A 20631-nucleotide genomic window follows, 5' to 3' on the forward strand; every position below is an offset into this window, starting at 1 on the left:
CAGTGTACAAGTGTTTCAGTTTCTCCATATCCTTTCCACCATTCTTGTTTTTGCTGCTTTTTGTTATAGCCAGCCTAGTGGGTATGAAACATAGGAGTTTCTTATAACTCTCTAAATTCTTATTTAATCTTACAGACTTTGGGAAGGGTAGCCACAGAATAGTGTAAAAAGTCTTATTAGGTACTCAGAACTACTAGCATATTTATTTAAAAATTATTTATGGATTTGATTATGAGTTGGTGGTTTGATGTTGATTATCATTATATACACTCGTACACGACTTTGTTTCTTTTTTATTTTTTCTTTGAGCTACCTGAGAAGAAAAGGAATAATAATAAACGAAACATCTGCAGTTGTATATGGTCAGTTACTCACAGGTCGTAAATATCAAATAAATCAAAATGGAGAAGTCCGTCTAGAGAAACAGTGGTCAAAACAAGTTCTTCCATTTGTTTATCAAACCATTGTCAAAGTAAGTCTCCATCAGGTCTCCGTCCTATCTTAATGTACACTGTTGTACACTGTATGAAGAAAAGATTAAATCATATTAATATGCAGCAACATATAATTGATATTGTTATTTAATGTAATTTGCAAGATACTATGGTCTTTAAAAGGAGTATAACATGCTCAGACACTCATTCTGGGTATGTCTAGGAAACTTGTCTTTTGTATTTATTTTGTATTTTTATCCTTAAAAAATCTTGCTTTAAATAAAGTAGTAAATTTATTGCTATTGTGTTTGTGATCTTAGATGTTGTGAGGGGACCAAGTTTTTTTAAAGCGTGTAGCGATAATGTAATTTTGGGGAGATAGTGTAGCATAGTGAGTAAGAGCACCGACTGAGTTTCTTTCTTAGCTATAACCTAAGACAAGACCGCCTCTTTCCATGCTTTAGTTTCCTCATCTATAAAGTGGGTCTAGTAATGGCCTTTGCTACAGAGGGTTGTCTTGAGGATGAAATGAGCTAATAAATGTGTGAAGTACCTAGAAGAGTGTCTGGCATATAAGGAGATAAAATTTCATTTCTAGTATTGTTATGTAGAAAATCTTTACATTTGACATTTGTAGACTACATAGTCATAATCCCATAGGAAAAAAATCTTGATATACAATCTATAGAAATTGACCATGATGACTCACTTTTATATTTCATTCTACATAGGACATCCGAGCTTTTGACTCCCGTTTCTCCAGTATAAAAACATTGGATGACTTGTTTCCTCCTAGAAGTATGGTCTTTATGCTGGGAACACCCTACTATGGATGCACTGGAGAGGTTAGTTTCTGTTATTATTACTAATTAAAATTCTTCCTGGTTTCAAGTTAATACAATTATTTAACTTCTCTTCATTTAGGTGTAAAGTAAAAATGTAATACTGAAGGGGAAAAGTAAGAAAAAATTTATTCATCTAATTTATAAGCACAGTATTTGGCTATATATTTTTAGTGTTGAGCACATTGAGATCAGGAGGTGATAGAAAAAGAATTCAGATTCTGATCTTGTGTTTTGTAGGTTTATTTACTGTGGTAGCATGCATGAGGCGGTTCTGAAATGATTTTAGATGTATTATTATGTATTTTAGATGTAAATTATGATGAATTTATATATGTGTTGATGTTTTGGGGAATTCCACCTCTCACATGAGAAGAGGTACATGCATGTATAGAACAGGAGAATGCAAGAAGAACTTGTGAGGAAAGATTAAAATTGGAGGTAGTAATGTGGACTCATAATTACTAAAATACCTTTAAAGATTTATAGGTATGTATATAGGCACGTGTGTGTATATATCTTTGTGTGTATATTTGTAGATGCATAAATGTATATGTCTCAATACATAGATATATTTTCTGGCTCTCTTTGCTTTAAGAATTGGAAGCAAAGACACCGTGGTACCATGTAACATGTTGATCTTGATCTCTAACACCATATCCCAATAAAAGGAATGAGGCTTCTCAAAGAAAAGCCTGAATACAGGGCTGGGGCAGAATAAGTTCAAGATGAGCCTAGAACCTCTAGTTTTGTGGGAAAGCAAGGAAGTATTCACAAGAGTGATGAGAGCATATCACATAAACACAGGAACCAGGTTGAAGAGCCTCCGACTGGCCAAATGTGGGACTGTTTAAGTACTAAACTAATCAAGTACATGTTAATTATAAATCATTAGGAATGCATGATTCCATAGTGATAAGAAATAGATAAATGAATGGGGAGGGGAAGAGTTTTTGCTTCTAGTATTATTTAAAGGGTAATTGTGGAGGGAGTGAGGGAGTTAGAAAACCACCGTTTAACACGCATTGTGATTCAGGTTGGATCAGGCAACAGTCATTGGAAGATAAATCTAAAGGGAGCCTTTGATCCAGGAACAAGATATTTTCATGGTCTTAGAAAATGTCTCCCCATAGGTTGTTAATTTCATTTCAGGGAAAACAAAAAGCTATCATTGTACAGTTAAGAAGTTGAGCAACATCTTGATTTTATGATTAATATTAATATCATTGAGGGACAGATGAATATTCTGTACCTCCAGACAGGATAGTCTACAAAGGACATATTTTCTGTGCACTCTTCTGGCTGAGAATATATAACATTAACCTAATCACAAAAAAGCACTAGAAAACTCCAAATTATAGAACTTTTTTTTAAAACACAGGGTGGAGAGGGAGGAATGAAATAGATTCTTTGAAAGGTTAGTGTATAAAAGACAGGCACTCTGGGTAAATTCTAGATTAAAGGAGGCTAAAGAGATATGACAACAAAATGCAGTATCTGATCCTTGCTTGGTCCTGTGGTAGAGGGAGAAAAGAGTTTTCTATAAATATAGTCATTTTTAGGTCAACAGACAAAATTGATATACAGGCAATAAATTAAAGTATTTGTCATAAGTTTATGTACTTAATAACTATACTATGGTAATATAATAAAATATCCTTCTTTTTATTTACCAAATGTTTAGTGGTTACAGATACGATATATATAATACACTCTCAGAAATTTCCAAAAAATAATTATGTACATGTAAATACATACATGGTGAAAGTGTTAGTCGCTTAGTTATGTCCAACTCTGCAACCCGTTGGACTGTATGTATCCTGCAGGCTCCTTTGTCCATGGAATTCTCCAGGCAAGAATACTGGAGTGATTTGCCATTCCCTTCTCTAGGGGATCTTCCTGATCCAAGGGTCTCCTGCAGTGCAGGCAGATTCCCTACCATGAGCCACCAGGGAAGCCCATATATGATATATATAATATATACCCTCAGAAATTTCCAAAAAGTAATTATGTGTATGTAAATACACACATGGGGCTTCCCAACGACTCAGCAATAAAGAATCCTCCTGCCAAGCAGGAGACACGGGTTCTATTCCTGGGTCAGGAAGATCCCCTGGAGAAGGAAATGGCAAACCACTCCAGTATTCTGGCCTTGGAAATCCCATGGACAAAGGAGCCTGGTTGGGCTATAGTCCTTGGGGGTCACAAAGAGTTGGACACAACTTAGTGACTGAGTATGGAATCACACAAATACACATAGAGCACAGACGTTAGTAAAGTGCTGATAATAGGTGAATCTGGGTAAATGTTCTTTGACTTGTTTTTATTTTTGCAACTTTTTGGTAGTTTGAACTTACTTGCAAATTGAAGTTCGTTTTTTCTTTTTTTTTTTTAAAGACTGGTTAACAACTGGTTAAAGCAAAGTACAGTGACTCAAATTTATAATATAAGCTCATTGACTTACAAGTTCCAAGAAAATTTCCACTATCCACCTTGTTTTACTGTATTGCAGAAATAATAAACACTGTTCAAATAAGTAGAAAAATAAGTAAATAAAATGTAATGAAACAGACTCAAATATATTGTGATTTTTTTTTTTTCCTCTAAGGTTCAGGATTCAGGGGATGTGATTACAGAAGGCAGAATTCGTGTGGTTTTCAGCATTCCATGTGAACCCAATCTTGATGCTTTAATACAAAATCAGCATGTGAGTATAATAGTCCATATTGTTTAATTTAGAATTAACTTTTAAAATGTTAGAAGGATATTTTTGGTACCTCCTTTAAGTTATTGCAAATATTTTATTTAACACTGATTAAATTCTCTCACAGTTGCCTCTAGTATTATTTAAAAATAAGTATGGCATCTGTGCTCAAAACTTCATGCAGATCTTTGGGAGGGAAAAAAACAGATCTTTGGGAGGGAAATCCTATTAATAATCTGTAATAGTTGTTATGGGTTATTTTGTTCAAGCTTGTAAGTGGCACATTGATTAGTATACCTTCTGGGAATAGACAGGTTTTTTAAAGCCTTTCATAATTAAAGCCTGAACTTTCAGTTACAAGTGACAAATGACCTTCTTGCAAAGGTTATGCATCTCTATTCAGCTAAAGATGAACAGTCCCTGGAGAAAATTAGAAACTTCACTTAAGTTCATGACATTCTTTTATTTTTCACTTTTAAAATAAGGTGGTAATCCTGATATCTATCATTTGTTCATACTGATTGATTAGATAATTAACTTGACTGAAATTAATTCACATTTAGCCAGCTGTTGCTACTTATATTTTATTTTCACTAGTGGTAAAATCTAAAATTTTATTTCCTGTGAAATGATTTAAGGCATTAGTTATTAACATACACGTGAGGAACCTTTATGGAGAGCAGAGAAGGCCCTAAAATCTTGCCACAGGGTCTCTTTTGGAGAAATAATGCAGAAGTCAGGAAATCAGGAAAGTGAACCTTTAAATGAAGAAGCTGGAGCTTTGTTTGGGAGTCAGTGGAGGTAGAAGAACTTGTGTTGCTTCATCCTTGGCTTTTTCTAGATCTGAAACAGCCTGCCCAGTTCTAAGGGGACAGTGTTGCTAGGAATGCCCTCTCCAGTATATTTTCTTGCTTTAACTTTCACTCAAACCTTCTTTCTCTACTTCTTATTTTACATATACTAGGATATTTGTGGTGATTTAATTAATTTTAACCATACTATAACCCAGTATTTTTCAAAAGGAGTACTAATTATTTTCTGAGTGGGTCAACTGTGTGTTAAAGAGGACTGCCCTGTATATGGCAGGACAGTTGGCATCCTTGGTCCCTGGACACTAAGTACTTGTAGGCTGTGTCATTTATTGTTTTCAAATGCTTATTCAAAAAGCAGTACTATCTGTGATAGAGAACTACTGCCTTAATTCTTCCTTTCTATTCTGGAAAGCATTACTTGATTTGTTTGTATTATTTCTAAATCTGATAATGATTTTGATGGAAAAATTGTGTTGCATTCTTTACTAGCATATTAATGTATTGTGATAGTGACATTATGGGGCTTCCCTAGTAGCTCAGTTGGTAAAGAATCTGCCTGCAATGCAGGAGACCCTCGTTCGATTCCTGGGTCGGGAAGATCTGCTGGAGAAGGGATAGGCTACCCACTCCAGTATTCTTGGACTTCCCTGGTGGCTCAGCTGGTTAAGAATCCACCTACCATGCAGGAGACCTGGGTTCAATCTCTGGGTTGTGACGATCCCCTGGAGAACAGAAGGGTTACTCACTCCAGTATTCTGGCCTAGAGAATTCCAAGGATTGTATAGTCCATGGGGTCACAAAGAGGCAGACACAACTGAGTGACTTTAAGAAAAAAAGTGACTCTATGTCTCAAGTGCCTAAAGAATTTGTTCATTTAGGGATCATTATAGATATGATCATTAAAAAAAATAATGGTGGAAAATAATTCCTTACAAATCTCTGGAAATTTTGCTTTACTTTTGATAAACTATCCTTATATTCCCATGAAATAAGAATATAAAATAATTATATAATTTATTAATAAATATAGCATTTATTGTATTTATATATTCATTTATAAGAATATAGTATATGAAATCTATATAAAATAAGTATGTGTGTATTATTGTACACATGATATTAGTAGTATATGATAGCTTACCCTTGTTGGTACTGAATGTGTGAGTAATTTGCTTCCTGGGGTTAAAAATTAAATGATCTGATACTTTTTTTTAATTTGACTATCTTCATAGTTTCTTCCCCTAAATACATAAAATTTCATTGACTGAATTATATTAACGATGCTATTATGAGCCTCTACATGTTATTTTCGTATGATAATTAACAATTAGGAGAAATAAATATTACATATATCCACGTATGAAGGGCACTCAGTTTTGCTCAGTAGCAACTATTTTGATGACATACTCATGTTTTAATTCAATGTTGTAATTATCAAGACCTCATTTTGTCCCAGGTACTCTACCAGGTCCTTTTTAGAATATGAAAAGTAATTTTTTAAAACTAGTTCTCATCTATAGAACTTGCCATTTAGTACTTACAGTAGAGTTTTTGTCTTGAGACAGTTTCACAGACTGTGTTATTTCCTCCCCCTTTCATTCATCCTTGGGAATCCTGTCCTTTAAGGATAGAAAAGAGTAGAAAAATTCTACCTATAAATCCTCTTTAAAAAAAGTTGGGGGTGAGGTGGGGTGGGAAAATAGGTCACTTACTTTTTTAAAAATCTTTTCATTGCCACAATCCAAAATGTTAGTGATGTCTTGATTGTCTCCAGATTTTAAAGGTAAAGATATACTGCTTTAATGCTTTGTGTTTCCATAATTGACTTTTTTGTTTTTATATTTAAAGAAATATTCTATAAAGTACAACCCAGGATATGTGTTGGCCAGTCGCCTTGGAGTGAGTGGATACCTTGTTTCAAGGTTTACAGGAAGTATTTTTATTGGAAGAGGATCTAGGAGAAAGTAAGTTTATGTTAGAGAAATTTACTTAAAGTGGCAGAAAAAAATAAATGATAAAAATAAAATGGTCAATATTTCAGTAATTATTTTCTCTTATTGCTTTGAATTTTCCTTAAAAATTACGTATAAACCCTCTGATGGTGGTCTTTCATCTAAATGGCACATGCTGTAGGTGGTTGGAAAGACAGTTCTTATTTTTAGCAGCTAACAAATTGAACCTTGAAAAAAGGTATCAGAAGGTGTGTGTGAATCTCATAATATATTTCCCTGAATTTTCTTGTTTCATTCTCCTCTCTAATTATATAATCTGTTTATATGCTTTGTTAACTTGGGTTTTGAAGCCTTTCCTCTAGTTTTTCTACTTCTACTACTTTGGAAATAACCATGATAACTAAAACATAGAAAACTTTTCTAAAAATTGAAAGCAAAGCTTTGTATTCTTTGAACAAAATTTTAAAACTTCTGTGTGTATGTGTGTGTGTGGTTTAAATTCAGCCCTCATGGAGACCATAAAGCAAATGTGGGTTTGAATCTCAAATTCAACAAAAAAAATGAGGAGGTACCTGGATATACTAAGAAAATTGGAAACGAATGGATGTATTCATCTGCAGCAGAACAACTTCTTGCAGAGTACTTGGAGAGGTAAGTTCCTATGGCAGGATCCTACTAGACATCCAAAAATGTAGGAATGTGATAAGGATTTTGCCTTCCTGATAAGGAAAGTGTTTCCTTTAGTAAAACATGATACATATAAATTAACTTAAGGTCATGGAGTGTTATAGACATTAACTAAAACAGAGTGGGAAAATACTGTACTTAAATTATTCACAGTGAAAAAGGATAATGAGACTGGCCCTCCCTTTAATTAAAAATTTCTTAAACTTACTGGCATAAATTTTTCTCTAGTCTAAATGTCTGTGTCAGTAGTAATAAAATTGGTATGTATAAATACAACGACCCTTGGCATAGTGAATTTTCTTAAAACTCCAGCTGGACAGTCGACTATTATCCTAGAATTATTGATTTTTATTACTGAAATAGTCTGAAAAATCAACAGGTCTCAACTCCTCATTATAAAAGTGAGAAATCTGAGTACCAGGATTTACTGAGTTTACTCAGTGTCAAAGATTTACAGGAAATATCTCTTATTTCTATTAAATGATTGAATGTTCTCTCCATTGCTTCACTGGTTTCTAACTCTCTCATATTTGAGAATCATTAGTTTTCTAGGGCTGCTTTGCCAAAGTACACAAACTGCATGGCTTAAAATGACAGGAATTTATTGTCTCACAATTCTGGAGACCAGAGTCCAAAATCAAGGTGTTGATAGGGCCATACGTCCCCTGGAGGTGCTAGGGAAGGAACTGTCCATGCCTCCCTCCTAGCTTCTTGTAGCCTCATAAGTTTTGTTCCTTAGCCTATAGCTGTATTACCCCAGTCCTCCATCTTCACATGGTTTTTCTCCCTATGTGTCTTAATATCATCTTTTTCTTTTAATTTTATTGGAGTATAGTTGATTTAAAGCATTGTCTTTCAGATATACAAAAAGGGATTCAGTTATATTAAAACATATATATATTCATTCTTTTTTACATTCTTTTCCCTTACAGGTTATCACAGAATATTGAATAGTGTTCCTTGTGCTTTATAATATGTCCTTGTTGGTTATGTATGCGTGCTGAATCACTTGAGTTGTATCCAACTCTATGCGACCCTATGAACTGTAGCCCGCCAGTCTCCTCTGTCCTTGTTGGTTATCTATCTTATATATGGTAGTGTATGTGTGTTCATCCCAAGCTCCTGATTTATCCCTGTCCCCCCGTTTCCCCTTTGGTAATCATAAGTTTGTTTGTGAAAGTCTGTTTCTGTTTTGTACATTTGTATACTGTACAAATACATAAGTTCATTTGTCTCTTTTTTTTAATTAGATTCCACATATGAGTGATATCATATTTGTCTTTCTCTGTATTATTTCACTTAGTATGATAATCTAGGTCCATTCATGTTGCTGTAAATGGCATTATTTCATACCTTTTTATGGCTGAGTAATATTCCATTGAATATACGTATACATCTTCTTTAACCATTCTTCTGCTGATGGACATTTCCGTTGCTTCCATGTCTTGGCTATTGTAAATAATAGTGCTGTGGTGAACATTGGGGTGCATTTATCTTTTTGGATTATGTTTTTCTCAAGATACTGGCCCAGGAGTGAGATTGCTGGATCAGATAGTAATTCTATTTTTAGTCTTTCATGGAACCTCCATACTATTCACCATAGTGGTTGTATCAATTTATATTCCCACCATCAGTGTAGGAGGGTTCCCCTTTCTGCACACTTTCTCTAGCACTATTGAACATATTTTCATGTACCTTTTGGCCATCTGTGTTTCTTCTTTGGAGAAATGTATATATTTCTCATAGATCTGCCCATTTTTTTATTGAGTTTGTTTTTCTAACATAGAGCTATGTGACCTTTTTGTGTATTTTAGAGATTAATCCTTTGTCAGTCACTTTGTTTGCAAATATTTTCTCCCATTCTTTGAGTTATCTTTTTGTTTTGTTTATGGTTTCCTTTGATGCATATCATCTTTCCTCTGTTTGTGTCTACCTCTTCGTCCTTTTATAAGGACACTGGTCATATTGGATTAGGGCTTATCCTAATGACAGGAAGCAATAGCTAGAACTGGACATGGAACAACAGACTGGTTCCAAATAGGAAAAAGAGTGCGTCAAGGCTGTATATTGTCACCCTGCTTAGTTAACTTATATGCAGAGTACATCATGAGAAACGCTGGGCTGGAAGAAACACAAGCTGGAATCAAGATTGCTGGGAGAAATATCAATCACCTCAGATATGCAGATGACACCACCCTTATGGCAGAAAGTGAAGAGGAACTAAAGAGCCTCTTGATGAAAGTGAAAGAGGAGAGTGAAAAAGTTGGCTTAAAGCTCAACATTCAGAAAATGAAGATCATGGCATCCGGTCCCACCACTTCATGGGAAATAGATGGGGAAACAGTGGAAACAGTGATTGGCCTTATTTTTTTTGGCTCCAAAATCACTGCAGATGGTGATTGCAGCCATGAAATTAAAAGACGCTTACTCCTTGGAAGGAAAGTTATGACCAACCTAGATAGCATATTAAAAAGCAGAGACATTACTTTGCCAACAAAGTTCCGTCTAGTCAAGGCTATGGTTTTTCCAGTGGTCATGTATGGATGTGAGAGTTGGACTGTGAAGAAAGCTGAGCGCCGAAGACTTGATGCTTTTGAACTGTGGTGTTGGAGAAGACTCTTGCTAGTCCCTTGGACTGCAAGGAGATCCAACCAGTTCATTCTAAAGGAGATCAGTCCTGGGTGTTCATTTTAAGGACTGATGCTAAAGCTGAAACTCCAGTCCTTTGGCCACCTCATGCGAAGAGTTGACTCATTGGAAAAGACTCTGATGCTGGGAGGGATTGGGGGCAGGAGAAGAAGGGGACGACAGAGAATGAGATGGCTGGATGGCATCACCGACTCGATGGACATGAATTTGAGTGAACTCCGGAAGTTAGTGATGGACAGGGAGGCCTGGCGTGCTGTGATTCATGGGGTCACAAAGAGTTGGACATGACTGAGCAACTGAACTGAACTGAACTGAATGACATTTAGTTTGATTACTTCTTTTAGAACCCTATTCCCTGTATTCAGTATCCTGTGATAAACCATAATGGAAATGAATATAAAAATGTATGTTTATAACTAAGTCACTTTGCAGCAGAGATTGCTACAACATTGTAAATCAACTATACTTCAATTTTTTAAAAAGCATAAAAAAAATAGAGAACAGATTTGTGATTTCCAAGGGGGAAGAGGGAGGGAGAGTGATGGATTGGGAGTTTGGGGTTGGTAAATGCAAACTATTACATTTAGAATGCGTAAACAACAAGGTCCTAATAGCACAGGGAACTATATTCATATCCTGTGATAAACCATAATGGAAAAGAATATACAAAATAATGTGTATATATATATATATTTATAACTGAATAATTTTGCTGTGTAGCAGAGACTGTTACAACATTGTAAATCAACTGTACTTCAGTTTTTTTAAAAAGACATTTAAAAAAAAACGTATTTCACAGTAAAGTCACATTCTGAGGTACTAGGAGTTGAAACTTCATCTGTTATTTGAGAGGGATGGAGGGGATTCATTTCAACCCCAAATTACCATCTGAAAATTTAGATTATTTCTTCTATTTACCTCCATATTTCTTTTAAAATGTCATATTTAGCCTGCTTTTCCTTGACTTTTCATCTTGATATATGCAGGTAGCTTCCTGAGAAAGCTTGCATGTCTGGACATTTCTTCAAACCTCCCTGATTCTTCACTGATAGCTCACCTGGGTCTAGAGTCCTAGATTGGAGATTCTCTTCGTTCAGAATTTGAAAGGCACTGCTCCATTTTCTTGTTTCCTTTGCTGTCAAGAAGTCTTGTGCCATTCTGATTCTGAATCTTTATGGATGATCTATTTTCATTTTCTGAAAACTTTCTAGAATGTTCCGTTACCAAAGCTGTTTAATAATGCTATGGTGTGTCATTTTTCTTTCATATTGCTGTTCAGCCCTTTCAGACTTGAAACTGTGCCCTTCTATTCCAAAAAACTTTCTCGTATTATTTATTTGATGATTTCCTTGTCACCATTTTGTTATTTTCTTTCCAAGATTCCTTTTGATAGATGTTAGACCTACAGGATTAATTCTTATAATTTTCTTATCTCTTCTTATCCATTTTCTGTATTGTTATACTCCTGTTCTACTCTGTGGGAGATTTCTTCACCTTTAACTGATACTATTTTTTATTTTTATTTAACCATTTTTAATTTCTAAAAGAGTGTCCTCATTCTCTGACATTCCTTATTTATAGAATCTTTTTCTTATAATAAATGAAATATCTTTTATTATCTAATGATAGCAATCTAGATTTTCTTCTGTTCTCAGTATTTTCTGTTTTCTACAGATTGCTTTTCTTTTTTTTTCTTTTCTGTTTGATTTGATCTCTCATGTTAGAGTTTTCAGATTTGGGGCGGGAAGGGGAGTGTTGTTTGTTTATTTTGAGGCTTTTTTTTTTTCTTTTGGCCTGGTAGTTCTTTAGTGTCTTACCGTATTTTAGTGTGCAGTGTTAAAAAACTGATTGGAAATTTAATGTGCTTCAGTAAGGCTTGTCCAGTGGGACTGGGCTATTTTGGCAGAGCATCTCGAAATATCACTACCTATATGTATATCTTTTCTGGTGGGCTGAGTAATTTTCCCAGAAATGTGTTCTCCAATGTTTTGCTTGGAGGACAGATGTGGAGAACAAAACAAACTTCGAGTGTTCTGGAAATTAATCAGAGGAATAGGGTCTCATTACATAGTGGATTCTGTAGTACCCCTCCAGATGCCTCTTCAGAATTAAAAATCTATTCCCTGCGCAGCAGGAATGCTGCTGTCTCTCAGCCCTCAGCAGTAAGACCTCTGTAGAAATTGCCTGGCAGAAGAGAACTGCCTCACCTACAGTTACATCCCTTTCCCGCAATAGCCTCATGTCCAGTACCCCATCAACAAGGACATATGTTTAAAAAAATAAGCAAATAAAGTGATATAAAGGCTCAGCCAGCCTGATTGTCCCAGTTCAGAAGAAGTCTGGGGAGCCATCCTGGTTTGAGATCTCTATGCTGCTGGCCAAGGAGTTCTTAAGAATGAACCACAGCCCAACTTCTACATGTGCCCGGTTCTGCTTCCTTCACAGGTGTTGTTTTCACAGCCCACACTAATAAACTTCCTCCATGTTTATCTCCATCTCAGGGACTGCTTCTTAAAGATGTTATACTTCCTACCCTGCTTCCTAGTGTAGAGTAGTTATACTTTCACTGATGCCCTGTTTTCAGTAGAGCACCTAGCCTCTCCTCCTCACGCCCTTCGCATCCAGTTTCCTGTGCCTGCAATACACAAGGTTTGAGCAGCCCCTGTTCAACTTCTCCGAAAATAAACTACAGGATTTACACTGAGGTAGAGGTGACTGCCTAACTGTTTATTATACAAAATTTTCAACTAAAAGCCTCATAAACCTCACCCTATAGTGGGGCATTAAAACATACAGAGGTCATATCTCCTGAGCTTTTTCAGACTTCCACAGTTCACATCAACTTGGTTCTTATTGACTTCCCACTCTGGTGGCTTAGCGTACAGCTTATTCCCATCTGTCAAATCATTTCACACTTATCTATTCAGTTTTCAGTTTCTAAAGTTTTGTTAACTCACATATGCTATCAGATTCTCTGCTTCATTCTTCATCTGTCTTCTAGGTCCATGCCCTTTTTTATCCTTTACTATTGTTTTCGTGGGCTGGGAAAGAAATAAAAATAAGCACATATATTCTGTCTGGTATTTATATTTAGAAGTACTGCTACACTGTTCAGGGAGCAATGGAATTTTGAAGAATATCAGAAGAAATTTTTAATGGATTTTCATTCGTTCTCTTGTGAAGTGCTCTAGCTTTATTGTGAATCTGTACATATTATTTTATATACTTATCACCTGTCATTATAGTCCAAGAAGGATAGAATCAGTGACTGGAGTTTATAAGTATTGTAATAGTTTATTATATTTATGAATTGTCATTTCTCCATCGTCTTTTTATGAGGGCCTGGGAATACTTTCAATCTTTTAGTCTCTATCCCTTATGTGTATATAGTAATCAGTTCTCAATATATTTAATATATCCCCTTAAGACCCAGAATTATTTGATCAGAAGTTTTTATGAAATTTGCCATGTGTATTTTTAAACGCCATGTTGTCATTTGTTTCTTTGGCTAGAGCTCCAGAGCTATTCAGTTACATAGCCAAAAATAGCCAAGAGGATGTGTTCTATGAAGATGACATTTGGCCTGGAGAAAATGAGAACGGGTAAGCAAAAGTTACGAGATTCATCGCCTCGGAGTTTAGTGGTTCCACTTTTAAGTGTAGTTGCTTTCTCAAGAATTTATATTACTTTTTGGGGGGAAAATTTTGTGTTGTTTTGTTCTTGCTTTAAGATCTTAAAATGATTTTTTCTTTCATTTATATCAGTAAAGTACTTTTAAACCAATTTTTGTGTTTTTTTAAAATTACTGAGAAGTAACATGTCCATATTTACATTAGATTTATAATTAGCCCTAATTAAGTATAGTGATTAATTAAATAGTTTATATCATTTATAAGTCACAGCCTTCAGAAAGTGTATATCAAACTTTTTATATAAGTCCTCAGGAAGTTTTAATTAATGTGAAAAATTATTGTTTTTAATACAGTGCTGAGAAAGTTCAAGAAATTATTACTTGGCTAAAGGGACATCCTGTCAGTACTTTGTCTCGGTCTTCTTGTGATTTACAAATTCTGGATGCAGCTATTGTTGAGAAAATTGAAGAAGAAATTGAAAAGTGCAAGGTATAATTTTCAATAATGAAGATTACTGATGAGATTTAAAGTTAAATGAACTATTTGTTATTCTATAAATAATTTGTTTCAGTCAAATAAAACATATTTAGTGATTCTAAATTATATCAAATTATTCTATAATTTTAAAAAGTATTCCAGCCTTTTATAGTGTCCATCAAGTTTGTCTACATAAATATAAATGTATGTCAATATAAGAAAGCCCATAGCATTTAAATTTTTATGTCCTTGTAGTGTTTCTGAGGGCTTCCCTGATATCTCAGTTGGTAAAGAATCTACCTGCAATGCAGGAGATTCCAGTTCGATTCCTGGGTCAAGAAAATCCACTGGAGAAAGAATAGGCTGCCCACTCCAGTATTCTTGGGCTTCCCTTGTGGCTCAGCTGGTAAAGAATCCGCCTGCAATGTGGGAGACCTAGATTCAATCTCTGTGTTGGGAAAATTCCCTGGAGAAGGGAAAGGCTACCCACTGTAGTATTCTGGCCTGGAGAATTCCATGGACTGTTTCTGATTTTAAGAATTAATATTTTATGAGTCTAGTCAATAAAAAGTTTGTGATTGAGAAATAAGGTTAATTCTCAGTTCTTTCCTATTCTAAGTTCTTTAAAGATACAATTCATTTTTATTTTAATTATTTGCCCTTTGGCTGCACCGGGTCTTGTTGCTGTGCATGGGCTTTCTCTAGTCCCTGCGAGTGGGGCTACTCTTGGTTGCAGTGCACTGGCTTCTCATTGTGGTGGCTTCTCTTGCTGTGGAGCACAAGCTCTAGGTACTTGGCTTCAGTAGTTGCAGCACTTGAGCTCAGTAGTTATGGAACATAATGCCTAGCTCCATGGCATGTGGAATCGTCCTGAACCAGGGATTGAACCCATGTTCTCGTCATTGGCAGGTGGATTCCTGTCCACTGTGCCACTGGGGAAGTTCCCATCTTTTTATAAAACGTGAAAATTACACTTATTTCACTTTTACAGAATCACTCCTAAAATATACTTTCCCACTGATAAACTCATTCAACTACTGTGTATTTTTGAAACTCCACTTAAATTATCCGTTTTTTATGTCTTGATTTTAAAAAGTAATAACCTTCTGTGTAGGCTTAACTGTTTTTGTCTATTTTGATTCTCTGTCTTGATGAAATAGAAAATGGGCTAATTATGTTCCTTTTCTAAGCTTACAATTTTATTTTTCACACATTTGCCTTTTTATTAAAATAATGTTGCTTTGCTCACACAGTGCTCTCTTGTTTGAACTAATAGCAGAGCCTAAGTTAAGAACTGGGTCTCAAGCCCTGGTCCCCCATCCATCTTTCAATACTTAAAACCTTAGGCAAGATAGTTAACCTTTCCATGCCTGCATTTCCTGACTGGTAAAATAAGAATAAAATAATTCCATCTCATATAGTCCTCAAAAAAAAAAATTAACTGCATTAATACATATAAACTCCTTCTAATAATGCCTGGCTATTACTGATGCTTAATAATACTTAGCTGTTATTATTTGAATTCTTTTATCACATGCTGAAGAGCTGTGAATACAGCCTGAAAAATCACCACTAGATGACTCTTAAAAAAAAAATGTAAGGCTTGAAGCCAAGAATTTGATATTTTGAAAGGTTAATGATATTCAGTTGAAGATAGAAAATCTGCATTTCTTTTTAATAATTGTCTTTCAATGTAAAGTCTATTTGTCCAGCATTACTTTTTAAATGAGTTTTCCACTTAACAAAAAGTTTATAACTTTTAAGTACCCAAATTTTATCTGAACCCATTTGGATGCAGAGCACTGTAAAATGTTTTACACATTCTCCCCTTATTTTGCAAACTGATGATGCACATGCAAAGTTGTAGTCTGTCATTTTGATGATAGCATTTAAAAAATGTGTGTACATATAGATAAGACAGGATTTTTTTTTAACCTATTAATGAGTCAAGGTTGAGAAGTTATGAGTGATTTTTTTTTCCCTTTTTGGTTTTATAGTGTTATTAGGTAAAGAAGGAGAAAAACTAAAAAATGAACATAACATTCTGAATATAATTTAAACTTTTCTTTTTAATGCAGGGTCATGATTAAAAGTATCCATAGTTTTCTTATTGGACGGTGGTTCCCAAACTCAGCTAATTATCAAAATTACTGGAGAAGTATTTTTAAAAACACACAGTCTGGATTCCACCTTCAGAGCAGTACTTCTTAAACTTGATGTCCAAATGAATCACTGGAGGATCTTGTTAAAATACAGGTTCTGATTCAGTAGCTCTCAGATGCGGAGAAAGAAATGGCAACCCACTCCAGTGTTCTTGCCTGGAGAATCCCAGGGACAGGGGAGCCTGGTGGGCTGCCGTCTATGGGGTCGCACAGAGTCGGACATGACCGAAGCAACTTAGCAGCAGCAGCAGCAGCTCTCAGATGAGCAGCTCTTGATGTTCTGCATTTCTAACAAGCTCCCAAGTGATCACACTTTGAGTAGTTATTCCCCATAACTTTTTATTCAGTAGCTATGGATTAGGACCTATAGTGAAAATACCCTTGTTTGTTAATTTGCCTCATAATCAGGTTTGAATGCCATATTTTCTCATCAATGCTGTACTTTTATTGATAGTAATAATGTCTAGGGATGTGTTAAGCATATGGGTTGTATTTTCATATGCAATCTTCCAGGCACAGTTCTTTTAAACTACTTTAAATTTCTTCTCATATCTTTCTTTCTTGCTGTTTTCAGTAAGCGCCAGTTGTACCTTATTAGTACTTCTGGTCTGCCTTGGGCTGAAAACTTGTCAGTAAGACCGTCATTTTTTATCTTATTAAAATTTTTTCTATATGTCTTATATGTCAACAAAAAAGTTTTACTTTAAAAAGATTCAAGAATTAATTTATTCATCCTTGCTTGCATCTAAAGAAAGTCATATAGTCTTAAAATTACTCATTTCTTCTGGCTTTTTAAAATTTAGGCATGTGCAAATACGAGATAATAATTTTTAATTTTAAAAATATTTTTAAATTTTTCTTTCCTCAGCAAAGAAAGAATAATAAGAAAGTTCGAGTGACAGTGAAGCCCCATTTGCTATACAGAGTAAGTTTCCTGTCAAAGAATTCTAAGTTGTTGTTTTGCTTTGAAAGTACAGAAGGAACAAAATGTTTTCAGTATATTAGTAGAAAAAATTTTAAATGAGAGTCGATAATTATATTTACATCTTTCTTTTCAGCCTTTGGAACAGCAACATGGGGTTATTCCTGATCGGGATGCAGAATTTCGTCTCTTTGACCGTGTTGTAAATGTGAGAGAGAACTTTTCTGTTCCAGTTGGCCTTCGGGGCACCATCATAGGAATTAAAGGAGGTAATAACTCAATACTTGATATGTCTCCATCTGCATTTATACTGTATGTCTTATATACAAGCAGAAAGCAACTGTAAATCAGGAAAAACACTAAATCCTTTTATGTTTTAGTTAATTATTTTCCCAGCTTTAGTTTTCAGAGGAAATTGTCCTTTTCCGTCTGTGTAATCATCTGGGAAGTGATTAAAAAGATGTGAAAGTTGGAGAAGGACTGCTGAAGATTTGGTAGCTTATGTGTAACACATTAAAATTATCTAAATGCTTAGTGAGAATACATACATGTGTTTTCATGAAACTAAGACAAACATTTCGTTAGGTTTCATCCTACCGTGTCCAGGGCTTTGCCTTAATTGTCCTTGTAGTCACTTGATTTCTGCAGAGAAATAAACAAACATGATGTATGTGCTTATTTACAGTTAAGAGATTTACATGTTAATTTTAATTTTATGAGTACAACTAGATTGTGTATATAAAACAATTCTATCAATCCATTGTGCAACAATGTACATATAGTTAACACTGTAGTACTATACACTTAAAAATTGTTACAACCATAAATTTTATGTTGTGTTTTTTACCAAAAGAAAAGGAAAAATGAGTATAGAAAGAAAAGGGAAGAATTAGCTAAGAATCTAAAAATTCTTCAAAGGGATGCCTGGAGTGAGAAGCTTTGCAATACAGATTCTAAAACTAGTCACCCCAACACAAAGGAACACATCGGGTACCTAGAGGCTAGGGCACCGGCAGCACTGTCCTTCCATATCCCAGGCACCCAATCTTGGTCTCACTGTCCAGAAAGATGGAAGAGCAGACAGGCCATGAGCCTAAGAGAATTGCTTATTTATTGGCAACAGTGTGCTGGGCACTTTTACATTTAACCCTCCCGTCCACCTGAGAAGTAGATATTATTCTTTTTTTATTTAATTATTTTTGGCTCTGCTGGGTCTTTGTTGCCGTGTGGGCTTTTCTCTAGCTGTGGCAAGTGGGGGCTACTCTCTGGTTGTGGTGCGTGGGCTTCTCATTGAGGTGGCTTTTCTTGTTGTGGAGCACCAGCTCTAGGTGCTTGGGCTTCAGTAGTTGCAGCACATGGGCTCAGTAGTTGTGGCTCTCCAGCTCTAGAGCACAGGCTCAATAGTTGTGCATGGCCTAGTTGCTCTGAGGCATGTGGGATCTTCCTGGATCAGGGATCAAACCCATGTCTTCTGCGTTGGCAGGCGACTTCTTTACCAATGAGCACTAGGGAAGTCCTGATATTGTGTCATCCAAGAGTTCAAGTGACTTGCCCAAGTTTACACAAATAAGTGACAGAGCTGGGATTTGAACTCCTTCCCCTGATTCTTTTCTGACTTTGAGCGCTAGTTCTCTGTATTTTGCACATCTTCTTGGGGTCTACCTCTAAAAGAGAATTTTCTTCTCTGATTCTTCTTTGAATTTTTTAGATGTGTTTTTTGGTGCTTAAAACAACGACAAGACAGTCAACTAGGTTAACAAACCCAGGCTAAGTATGGTAAGGGTCACATGCATGTCATGAAGCAACCCTCCTTCTGCTGTCTGCCCAGCCTCACGCATTGGCAGTTCAAATTCTGAGCTTAGTGGAGTCTACTCTGATTAAGTTGTCCTGAGAAGGCCTTAGTTCTGATAACAGAAGTTTCCTTTCTTCTGACAACCCCAGTCAGTAATAGTGACCAGTTGGAATTTTGTCTAGAGAAGAATTTTAAAGCTGTATCTGTCTACACTGAGTGGAAAAAGCATTGTCATTTATTAAACATATATCCCATGGACATAGAATATAAAGGGGAATATTTGTCTTACTGCCTTCACCTGATGCCTCATCTCCATAGAATTCTCCACTAAAGGGGGTGAACAATCCTTTGGTCAATAATCTTTTCAGTAAGTGGCTCCTCCCTAAGACAAGAAAAGGAACCTAAAAAGTAGATCTTAAACCTTCACAGAAGAGACTCTTGCCTCTCATTGAGCCCCACTTTCTTGGGTTTAGATTTTAGGTAAAAGTGTCGGATGAAAGATAAAGCTGCTGGGAGAGAATGAGTAAGCTCTGCAGGCCTGGTTCCAATTGAACAATGAAAGACTGAGAATGAGGGAAATATCCCCCACATCTACCCTGGGTTAACACAGTATCAGATATGGTATTAGTCAGGGTTCTCCAGAGAAACAAAACCAAGGGAATGGAAAGGGTGGGGGTAGAGGTGGGAAGAGAGAGAGATTCCGTTCTGAAGTTATGTGATAGACTGATTAATTTGGGCTTAGAATTCAAATGTTATTATAGCTAATGATTTCACTTTACCTTGGAACTTTGGTAAATTTAAACTTTCCAGTTTTATCCTATCATCCTCTCTGCCAATGGAGAAGGCAATGGCACCCCACTCCAGTACTCTTACCTGGAAAATCCTATGGACGGAGGAGCCTGGTAGGCTGCAGTCCATGGGGTCGCTAAGAGTCGGATACGACTGAGCGACTTCACTTTCACTTTTCACTTTCATACATTGGAGAAGGAAATGGCAACCCACTCCAGTGTTCTTGCCTGGAGAATCCCAGGGACAGGGGAGCCTGGTGGGCTGCCGTCTATGGGGTCGCACAGAGTCAGACACGACTAAAGTGGCTTAGCCTCTCTGCCAAATTTATTCTTCTCTGCTCGTCTTTAAGGTTTATTGTACCATAGTCTTTCTCACATGTCTCATGTCTCAATCATGACATCCATTATCTACCAAGTCATCTCCTGCCAGAACCTTGGAGTCATCTTTGCCATCTCCAGTCTTTTTATCTACACAGGTCACAAACTCCTGCCAGTTCTATCTAGTAATATATCCTTTGTCTCCATTCTCTTTCCCTCATTACTGCCATGTCTTCAAATCTCCGTTTCCTTTGTCTAACTGTAAAACCTTCTAAACTACAAATTCCAGAGTTCTCTCTTTTATTAACTCTCTTTTTGTGAATAATTTCCAACATATAAAAAACAGATAAAAATATAATTAATTCTCACAGCATCTAATTTAAAATAGTATTATTTTTCTTTAAGTTAATACAAGTAAGGGAATCTGTGAGCTTATCTTCTTTTCATTTGCATCTGTATT

General features: G+C 35.8%; 1 protein-coding gene across 4 annotated transcripts in view; it reads left to right on the plus strand.

Moving 5' to 3' along the window:
- XRN1 (5'-3' exoribonuclease 1) overlaps positions 1 to 20631 on the plus strand; it is a 112708-nt gene that overhangs the window by 50354 nt on the left and 41723 nt on the right. For all 4 annotated transcript variants that reach the window (XM_010858157.1, XM_010858159.1, XM_010858158.1 and 1 more), the window contains exons 21-29: positions 310 to 472; positions 1166 to 1279; positions 3885 to 3983; positions 6641 to 6756; positions 7249 to 7395; positions 13593 to 13682; positions 14066 to 14201; positions 17220 to 17276; positions 17410 to 17542. In XM_010858157.1, coding sequence (XP_010856459.1) covers positions 310 to 472; positions 1166 to 1279; positions 3885 to 3983; positions 6641 to 6756; positions 7249 to 7395; positions 13593 to 13682; positions 14066 to 14201; positions 17220 to 17276; positions 17410 to 17542 — 1055 coding nt within the window. The remainder of the gene's footprint in view (positions 1 to 309; positions 473 to 1165; positions 1280 to 3884; positions 3984 to 6640; positions 6757 to 7248; positions 7396 to 13592; positions 13683 to 14065; positions 14202 to 17219; positions 17277 to 17409; positions 17543 to 20631) is intronic.

The sequence above is a fragment of the Bison bison genome, unplaced genomic scaffold, assembly GCF_000754665.1.
Source record: "Bison bison bison isolate TAMUID 2011002044 unplaced genomic scaffold, Bison_UMD1.0 scf7180017864384, whole genome shotgun sequence".
NCBI classification, from domain to species: domain Eukaryota; kingdom Metazoa; phylum Chordata; class Mammalia; order Artiodactyla; family Bovidae; genus Bison; species Bison bison.